Source organism: Coregonus lavaretus (genome assembly GCF_964263955.1).
Source record: "Coregonus lavaretus genome assembly, chromosome: 8".
NCBI classification, from domain to species: domain Eukaryota; kingdom Metazoa; phylum Chordata; class Actinopteri; order Salmoniformes; family Salmonidae; genus Coregonus; species Coregonus lavaretus.
Window position 1 is genome coordinate 13,082,504 of NC_139995.1, and position 10,746 is coordinate 13,093,249.

Genomic DNA, 10,746 nt, shown 5'->3' on the forward strand with positions numbered 1-10,746 from the left:
TTGCCGCGTACACTACGCGCATTCGATTATGATTGGCCAACACATAAAACCCATTGCATCGAGTTGTAAAGGGAGAACACAGTATCGCAAAGCGTTGAGAAAAACTATCCGACCTCTCTTTTGCGCGCCTTGCCTTCATTATCGACGGACAACAGTATTTGACACCTGTTATGTTCAGTGCAGTCCACACACAGTGCTGCTTAGAAGTTGTATTCCTTTTGATATATACAGTTGAAGTCGGAAGTTTACATACACTTAGGTTGGAGTCATTAAAACTTGTTTCTTGTTAACAAACTATAGTTTTGGTATGTTTGGTAAATCTACTTTGTGCATGACACAAGTCATTTTTCCAACAATTGTTTACAGACAGATTATTTCACTTATAATTCACTGTATCACAATTCAAGTGGGTCAGAAGTTTACATACACTAAGTGGACTGTGCCTTTAAACAGCTTGGAAAATTCCAGAAAATTATGTCATGGCTTTAGAAGCTTCTAATAGGCTAATTGACATAATTTGAGTCAATTGGAGGTGTACCTATGGATGTATTTCAAGGCCTACCTTCAAACTCAGTGCCTCTTTGCTTGACATCATGGGAAAGTCAAGTCTGGTTCATCCTTGGGAGCAATTTCCAAACGCCTGAAGGTACCACGTTCATCTGTACAAACAACAGTACGCAAGTATAAACACCATGGGACCACGCAGCCGTCATACCGCTCAGGACGGAGACGCGTTCTGTCTCCTAGAGATGAACGTACTTTGGTGCGAAAAGTGCAAATAAATCACAGAACAACAGCAAAGGACCTTGTGAAGATGCTGGAGGAAACAGGTACAAAAGTATATATATCCACAGTAAAACAAGTCCTATATCGACATAACCTGAAAGGCCGCTCAGCAAGGAAGAAGCCACTGCTCCAAAACCGGCATAAAAAAGCCAGACTACGGTTTGCAACTGCACATGGGGACAAAGATCGTACTTTTTGGAGAAATGTCCTCTGGTCTGATGAAACAAAAATAGAACTGTTTGGCCATAATGACCATCGTTATGTTTGGAGGAAAAAGGGGGCTGCTTGCAAGCCGAAGAACACCATCCCAACCGTGAAGTATGGGGGTGGCAGCATCATGCTGTGGGGGTGCTTTGCTGCAGGAGGGACTGGTGCACTTCACAAAATAGATGGCATCATGAGGAAGGAAAATTATGTGGATATATTGAAGCAACATCTCAAGACATCAGTCAGGAAGTTAAAGCTTGGTCGCACATGGGTCTTCCAAATGGACAATGACCCCAAGCATACTTCCAAGGTTGTGGCAAAATGGCTTAAGGACAACAAAGTCAAGGTATTGGAGTGGCCATCACAAAGCCCTGACCTCAATCCTATAGAAAATGTGTGGGCAGAACTGAAAAAGCGTGTGCGAGCAAGGAGGCCTACAAACCTGAATCAGATACACCAGCTCTGTCAGGAGGAATGGGCCAAAATTCACCCAACTTATTGTTGGAAGCTTGTGGAAGGCTACCCGAAACCTTAGACCCAAGTTAAACAATTTAAAGGCAATGCTACCAAATACTAATTGAGTGTATGTAAACTTCTGACCCACTGGGAATGTGATGAAAGAAATAACATCTGAAAAAAATCACTCTCTCTACTATTATTCTGACATTTCACATTCTTAAAATAAAGTGGGGATCCTAACTGACCTAAGACAGGGAATTCTTACTAGGATTAAATGTCAGAAATTGTGAAAAACGGAGTTTAAATGTATTTGGCTAAGGTGTATGTTAACTTCATACTTCAACTGTACGGTTAAATAGGTGAACAAAGTGCACAATGTAGGCTATGCCTATTTCTAGGCTATTTCTGCATAGTTTCTCAACTTGTCACAATGTATTCCATATATGTAAATATATATAGATTTCATAAAGGGGGGAATATCTGCAGGCAAGAGTTTGAAATGTAAGAATAAAAGCGACATGCAACTGAACCAGCCAGCTCCCTTCACTGTTTATACTATAAACATTCCCACCACCAATGCGACCATTCCCACCACCAAATAAAATATATCTAAATACGAGTTATGAGATAGTAAGGTAAAATATGAGATTGTAAGTCATTATAATGAGATAGTAAGTCATCATTGTGAGTAAGTAAGTCATTATTATAAAATATGTAAATCATAATTATGAGATAGTAAGTCATTATAATGAGATAGTAAGTCATAATTATGAGATAGCAAGTCTGGATCATGGACATTGAATAGTCCTGCAGGTCCACCCCTGTTAAAGTGGCAATCTTGGAGTCAAACAATAGCAAGGCAACTCCCCGCAACCTTATTTGGTAAACAGCTGAGGAATGGGGCAGGAGAAATGTAACCACTTTCAAACAAATAGATGCAATGACGCTCACATATGGATGCAAGGACTGACCATCCATGAGATCAAAATGATAGTTTTAACCATGTTTTGAAGCTATACTGTGTGTGTTTACAATTACATTGTTTACGAACAATGGAGTAAAACAAGCTTATATTTGGGGTTCTGATTGAGTGCGGACCGTTGTTCATGAGGCCTTTCTAAGTTACATTCTTCAAGAATCAATGGCTATATATTAAAGTCCAAAAATTGATGTACCAATCCCAGATTGCCGCTTTAATGGATTGAATTGAATTAATGAATTAATTCAATCTGATGTCAACCAGATGTCATCAAACAGGCATCAACTCAAATCAACAAAACTCTCCAATCCCTCTCTCTCTCTCTCTCTCACACACACACACACACACACACTCACACACACACACACACACACACACAATGTGTGATTGACTATAGGATATACAGTGCCTACGGAAAGTATTCAGACCCCTTGACTTTTCCACATTTTGTTACGTTACAGCCTTATTCTGAAATTGATTTTTTTTTTTTATCCTCAGCAATCTACACATAATACCCCATAATGACAAAGTGAAAACAGGTTTTAGAATAATAAAAAAAGAAATACCTCATTTACATAAGTATTCAGACTCTTTGCTATGAGACTCGAAATTGAGCTCAAGTGCATCCTGTTTCCTTGATCATCCTTGAGATGTTTCTACAGCTTGATGGGAGTACACCTGTGGTAAATTCAATTGATTGGACATTATTTAGAAAGGCACACACCTGTCTATATAAGGCCCAACAGTTGACAGTGCATGTCAGAGCAAAAACCAAGCCATGAGGTCGAAGGAATTGTCCGTAGAGCTCCGAGACAGGATTGTGTCGAGGCACAGATCTGGGGAAGGGTACCAAAACATTTCTGCAGCATTGAAGGTCCCCAAGAACACAGTGGCCTCCATCATTCTTAAATGGAAGAAGTTTCTAACCACCAAGACTCTTCTTAGAGCTGGCCACCCAGCCAAACTGAGCAATCGGGGGAGAAGGGCCTTGGTCAGGGAGGTGACCAAGAACCTGATGGTCACTCTGACAGAGCTCTAGAGTTCCTCTGTGGAGATGGGAGAACCTTCCAGAAGGACAACCATCTCTGCAGCACTTCATCAATCAGGCCTTTATGGTAGAGTGGCCAGATGGGAGCCACTCCTCAGTAAAAGGCACATGACAGCCCGCTTGGAGTTTGCCAAAAGGCACCTAAAGACTCTCAGACCATGAGAAACAAGATTCTCTGTTCTGATGAAACCAAGATTGAACTCTTTGGCCTGAATGCCAAGTGTCACGTCTGGAGGAAACCTGTCACCATCCCTACGGTGAAGCATGGTGGTGGCAGCATCTTGCTGTGGGGATGTTTTTCAGCGGCAGGGACTGGGAGACTAGTCGAGGCAAAGATGAACGGAGCAAAGTACAGAGAGATCCTTGATGAAAACCTTCTCCAGAGCGCTCGGGACCTCAGACTGGGGCGAAGGTTCACCTTCCAACAGGACAATTACCCTAAGCCCACAGCCAAGACAACGCAGGAGTGGCTTCAGGACAATTCTCTGAATGTCCTTGAGTGGCCCAGCCAGAGGCCGGACTTGAACCCGGTCTAACATCTCTGGAGAGACCTGAAAATAGCTGTGCAGCAACGCTCCCCATCCAAGCTGACAGAGCTTGAGAGGATCTGCAGAGAAGAATGGGAGAAACTCCCCAAATACAGGTGTGCCAAGCTTGTAGTGTCATACCCAAGAAGACTTGAGGCTGTAATCGCTGCCAAAGGTGCTTCAACAAAGTACTGAGTAAAGGGTCTGAATACTTATGTAAATATGATATTTCAGTTTTGTGTTTTTAATAGATGTGAGAATATTTTTTAAACCTGTATTTGCTTTGTCATTATGGGGTATTGTGTGTAGATTGATGAGGAAAAAAATTCAATTTTATCAATTTTAGAATAAGGCTGTAACTTTCCAAATGCACTGTACATAAGGTTATCCTTGTAAATTGAGGAGGGCCTGATGCAAAGTTCACATTGGATTCATGTGATAGACATCACCTAAACGTATCTCATAATGACTTACTATCTCATAATTTTGACTTACTATCTCATAATTATGACTTACTATCTGATAACTCATAGTCAGATTTACTTTTTTTGGTGTCAGGAATGAACTTCCATACTATACTCACCAGCTGGTCTAAAACCTAGAGCCTTGCTCTGTAAGAAGGTGTAAATCTGAGGTTAACTTCAAACCAGCAAGCAATTGAGCAGATAACATTGGTTATACGATTTCCAATTGTCCAGAATGTTCTAAATTATAACAGCCTGTAATACAGGCTTGAATATGGGTAATCCTGTGTTTGAATCTTCCAAACATATTGTTAAGAGGCACAGTCACGGGGGACAAACTCATTCTCCACCCACAAAAAGTCCATTGGCTGTTTTAGCAGCTCTGTTGTGTTGGGATGAATATTTCTCATCATCATTTGCCCTAGTTCATCAGGATCAGTCTATAGTTGGAAGCCTCAACACAGCCGACTCACTTTACAGCTAACAATCTTGTCAGGTATGGAGATCTCTTTCATTTGTGTATTGTCATAGATGTAATATATCCATGCTTCATACCTACGGCATTTTTAGTCCGCTGTTCAATTTGAGTACTACGTTTGTTTTTTTGTTCTCTGAATGTAATAGTTTGTGAAATCACGTTGACACTACTACATCATTAGGATCCGAGGTGAAACCATGAGGGTGCTGTTGGGTGTCATCATGTGCACCGTGGTGCTTCCACTGTCCCTAAGGAGCTGTGCTGCGGGTAATACGCTGTTTAATGTACATCTCACTGTGCTTAGAAACCCAGTTAGTGATTTGTCTGTTTGTCTGTCACTAACACAAGCAAAACTGTGTAAAACAGGAATCTTGACGTGCATGTGATTCACCATAACCTGGTCCCAATGCTGTTATTGTCAAGCCAAACAATCTGGCCTCAAAGCAATGCTCAATCATTAATGACCACTAATGAGGTCGAGAATAAAATAGAGGATTTGTTTGGTATGACAATAAGTGACTAGAAGTTGGCATCAGGGGCAGACATAGCAATTTGGGGGCCCATTTCAAATTCTATTTAGGGGCCCCCTAACACCCAAAGTAGACATTTCCCCCATACATTTACTCCTTGATTATTATTATTATCCCACAATTGAAATGTTTATGCATAGGCCTTATAAATCTGTTGAATTAGTGACTAACTGACATTTGTGTAAATCAGTCAGTGGGCGGGGCCCCTTGGGCAGCTGACGTACCATTTCATTTGAAACCTATGAAACATAGCTAAGTCCACCTCTGATTGGCATGATAACAGAAACAGACCGTCACTCAGGCTAGATTCACGAGAAAACATGAGAAAATGTAAAAAGACTGTAACCGGTCGATGCACTTGTGTGGTGGCAGTGTGGCAGTGTATATGCTTATTTTGGTGCCAGACTCCTCATGTTCTCTCTGCTTGACCTGGTAGAGTTTCTTAGGGCTTGACGAGTTATCAATGAGGAGACTGTCAGCTGGGCATGGCATCAAAGTGAGGGGCCGCATCCTGTCTGGCATACACACATCACTCTGATAGAAAAAGAAGCGAGCCAGCTGACATGCTCACAAAAATGGTAATAAATCAATTCAATGCAACAAACAAGGAGCCTTGTGTTTAAGTGTAGCCTAAAAGTGACAGGGCCCATGAAGAGCTTGTATGGGTGTCACATTTTGAATAGGAGGAGCTGATGTGTGTCAGGATCGCCCTATGGTATTGAGGGAGCCCTGAGGCCTTAGCCTGAATCAAGGCTTTTGATACTCTTTGACTGCCCTCCCACCCCACAGTGCCATGGCTTTGTGATTGCTTGAAATAACTCACAAACTGGATTATGGCTGTAAATAGATCTTGGGGGTTTTGAACACTTTCAAGAGGGAAAGGAGAGTGGCCAGCTCTCTGGGATGCCGGAAACCAGTTGTGATGACTAAGAAGGCATCAATGCACCCCCAACTGGCAAGTGTCTTCACTGACATTTTTAACCTCTCCCTGACCGAGTCTGTAATACCTACATGTTTCAAGCAGACCACCATAGTCCCTGTGCCCAAGAAAGCAAAGGTAACCTGCCTAAATGACTACCGCCCCGTAGCACTCACATCGGTAGCCATGAAGTGCTTTGAAAGGCTGGTCATGGCTCACATCAACACCATCATCCCGGAAACCCTAGACCCACTCCAATTTGCATACCGCACCAACAGATCCACAGATGACGCAATCTCAATCGCAATCCACACTGCCCTTCCCCACCTGGACAAAAGGAACACCTATGTGAGAATGCTGTTCATTGACTACAGCTCAGCGTTCAACACCATAGTGCCTACAAAGCTCATCACTGAGATAAGGACCCTGGGACTAAACACCTCCCTCTGCAACTGGATCCTGGCCTTCCTGACGGGCCGACCCCAGGTGGTAAGGGTAGGCAACAACACATCTGCCACGCTGATCCTCAACACTGACGGGCCGACCCTAGGTGGTAAGGGTAGGCAACAACACATCTGCCACGCTGATCCTCAACACTGGGGCACCTCAGGGGTGAGTGCTTAGTCCCCTTCTGTACTCTCTGTTCACCCACGACTGCGTGGCCAAGCATGACTCCAACACCTGATCACCGGCTCCTTAACAGCTTCTACCCCTAAGCCATAAGAGTGCTGAACAATTAATGAAATGGCCACACAGACTATTTACATTGACAGCACCCCCCCCCCCCCACTCGCTGTTTATTTACACTCGCTTTACCCCTACCTACTCTTTGAAACAAATGTACAAATTACCTCGACTAACCTGTACCCCCGCACATTGACTCAGTACCGGTACCCCCTGTATATAGCCTCGTTATTGTTATTTTATTGTGTTACTTTTTATTTATTAAATATTTTCTTAACTCTATTTCTTGAACTGCATTGTTGGTTAAGGGCTTGTAAGTAAGCATTTTACGGTACTGTTGTGTTCGGCGCATGTGACAAATACAATTTGATTTGATTTGATTTACCTCTCACTATCTGCAAAGGGGTCACTGACTCAGGGTATGAGGGCTAAAGATGGCCACAGCACAAAGAGCTCTTTGAATCCGCCTGCTGAATTTGTAAGGCACTCCAATTGCACTCCAAATGAAAGAAAAACATTTGTGACTCAGTGATGTTGAGCCAGTGGGACCAGAAAGACGCTTTGGCAATGCTTCAATGCCGATGAAGGTCTGCCGGTGCCCTTTCCTCTCTCTGTTCAGTGTGTCAGCATGTACGTTGTTGTCCTCGTGTATATGCCTTTATTCAGTTGAAATGACATATTGATGCATTGATGTACTTAGAAAGCACTCACAATGCTCCGCTGTTGGAGATGCTGTGAATCATAATTGATTTACCTAAGGATGTCATTGGCCATGTTCAAATGCAACTTCAATTAGTTTATCTTCCTCTTTGATTTGGATGTGGGTGAATCAAGATAACCTCTATATCTCACTAATATATATTTTCCTCTAGCAATGCGACCAGACTTGACAATCACTACAATAAAGGTAATTAAAGGGTGCATGTTTCTGTCACTCTACTTTATTCGCTGCAACCATTTTCTACTCAATTACAAACCATTTGCTGCTGTATAAATATGACTGATGATGATTCAGAAGTCGGAATGGTTCTTCTGTGCCTCATCCTTCAGCAAGATCCATACACCATATCCAAAGGCTCTCAGCTGGAAGGTTACTGCATGGACCTGCTGTCTGAGCTAGCAAAGAAACTGGACTTTAAATACAACGTGCACCTGGTGAAAGATGGGTCCTATGGCAGGCAGGATGAGAGTGGGGCCTGGAATGGGATGATTGGAGAGGTGGTGAGAAAGGTGAGGAAAGCTAACATTTTCATAGACAAGTGATTACAGTGCTGAACAACTGCTCACATGTCTGCTTAAGATGAATAATGTCCATTCTAATGTGACTATAACCATGTGGGAAGTTATTAATCCAGATAAAAAGCAAATGTAAAATATAAATATATATTCGTATCCCTGTAGGAGGCAGACCTGGCGATTGCTCCTCTGACCCTCACTGCTGCCCGGGAGAAGGCTGTGGGGATGACCAAACCCTTCATGGAGACAGGCATCAGCATTCTCCTGAGGAAAGACATCTCAGTAGAGGCTGGCTTCTTTGACTTCCTGATCCCCTTCTCAGTAGAGACCTGGGTGGGGATCCTCGCTGCATACCTGGGGACCGCTATCTCCATCTATGTAGTAGCCAGGTGAATTATGTTGTGATAAAGTTTCATCAGAAAATACATTTATCATGTACTAAGCCTGGAGGGAGCCTTTGACAAGTAGAATTGAAAGACTGTTAAACAAACCTTTTCAAACACAGACTCAGCCCATGTGAGTGGAGTCAACCCCAGACTGAGGAGAACAGCTTCACTGTCAGCCACAGTCTGTGGTACACCGCTGGAGCCCTCACTCTACAGGGTAACTAACAGGGATTTAACCAGGCATTTCAACCAATAGCTTACCCACACCAATACAACAACACGAGAGCTGTGTATGGTCTGTGTAGTTTGGTGTTCTGATTTAGTATTGTTTCTTCTTATTCTCAGGTGCCGGTCCACACCCCAAAGCATTATCAGGACGCATAATTTGCTGCAGCTGGTGGTTGTTTAGTCTGGTCCTGTTGGCCTGTTATTTCTCCAACCTCAGCACCTCTCAGGGCTCAGACTCCAATCAACTGATGGTGAAAGGGTTTGAGGACTTGGCCAACCAGCAAGGGATTGAGTATGGGACCCTGTCTGGCTCCTCCACACTTGCTTTCTTCAAGGTGAGGCCAGTGCACCCTGCCACACCCCATTCCCTCCTATCCCCCTCTTTTTCCCTTCGCTCTTTGCCCTCAAATGATTAGGCTCACGTGTCAGTGTCTCAGTTCTGTCAGTTCTCTCAGCAGCATACTGACTTTCTCTTCCTCTCTGTCCATGGTTTTCTTTTCCAACGTGTAGAACTCTAATAACCCAACCTACCGCAGGATCTATGAGCACATGGAGAGAGCCAAGAGTTTTGTGTCATCAATGGATGAGGGTGTTCGCCGGGCAAAGGAGGGCAACTTTGCCTTCATTGGAGAGTCTGTGTTACTGGACTTGGTGGTGGCTCGTCACTGTGAGCTGGTCCGTGTTCATGAGGTCATCGGCATGAGAGGGTACAGCATCGCAGGCACCCTGGGTGAGCCACAAATCTAGGGAGTGAGATATCATATGGCAACACATATTGACTGAAACCTCTGAACTGTATTTATACGTGATAATGTTCTTACACTCGCCACATTCATGCGACACAAATACTTTCTCTAACAAGCCAGCTGATGTGCAAATGGTACTGTTTGTGTCATCCAGGCTCTCCCATGCTGAAGAACCTCAGTGTGGCCATCCTGGAGCTGAGTGAGGCAGGGGAGTTGGCTTACCTGCGCAGTAAATGGTGGGCCAGCAGTTGCATGGCAGACCCAGCCAAGGTTTCCCCTCTGCAGCCCCACAGCCTGAAGGGCATGTTCCTGGTGCTGGCCCTGGGCCTGGGGCTGGGGGTGCTGCTGGCTGTCCTGGAGCTCACCGCCAAGTCCCGGAGCAATGCTGCGGAGCAGAGGGTGAGCGACACATACGCACGCACTCACACAGTCTAACACTTAGACTTTCACTGCTGGTTTAAGTAAGAGTGGTGGATTGTGGGAATATTCAATATGAATAGATAAGCAGATTGCCTGGTCAAGATTGCTCTACATATCGCTCCAATTTGCTCCCCACAGAAATCATATTGCACAGTGTTGTCTGATGAACTGAGTCAGCGCTTGAGGACCACCACCACCAACAAGAAGAGAAACCAGGAAACTGCAGACAAAGACAAAGCATGAGTAGAAATGATAGTAGAGACACTATTATATATGGCCTAACAAAGCAAATGTCACTATGCAGGTCTTGACATGAGTTTGGTTCTAGATACGTTTTTGAACCACAAAGAAACACTGTGTATCAGAAATGCTTACAGACTATTTCCAGGCTGTTATATGATATTTGTTAATTAACAGAGTAATAAATAACATACTAAAGAGGTGGAGTAAATTAACAATACTACAGTATTATGTTTAAGATATTTTATTGAGAAAAACAACATGTATATTTACTGTTACAAATTATTTCATGTGTACTGATTTAGAAAGATTTAAGAGCGGTGCAAAAATAGAAATTAAACATGAAGGTCCAAGTCAAGTCATCTGTAAATTATGAAAAATAATCAGTTTCAAAGAGTTTACATTTCAG

At 43.3% G+C, this 10,746-nt stretch overlaps 1 protein-coding gene across 1 annotated transcript; it reads left to right on the plus strand.

Annotated features, from left to right (window-relative positions):
* Window positions 1–5,145: 5,145 nt before the first annotated feature.
* On the plus strand, window positions 5,146–10,340 carry grik6 (glutamate receptor, ionotropic, kainate 6; the record flags this gene model as incomplete). The annotated part of the gene is made up of 9 exons (XM_084166839.1): window positions 5,146–5,215; window positions 7,954–7,988; window positions 8,132–8,311; window positions 8,483–8,706; window positions 8,823–8,920; window positions 9,049–9,266; window positions 9,442–9,661; window positions 9,832–10,076; window positions 10,236–10,340. The coding sequence occupies 9 exons, from the start codon at window positions 5,146–5,148 to the stop codon at window positions 10,338–10,340; spliced, it is 1,395 nt and encodes a 464-aa protein (XP_084022965.1).
* Window positions 10,341–10,746: the final 406 nt, after the last annotated feature.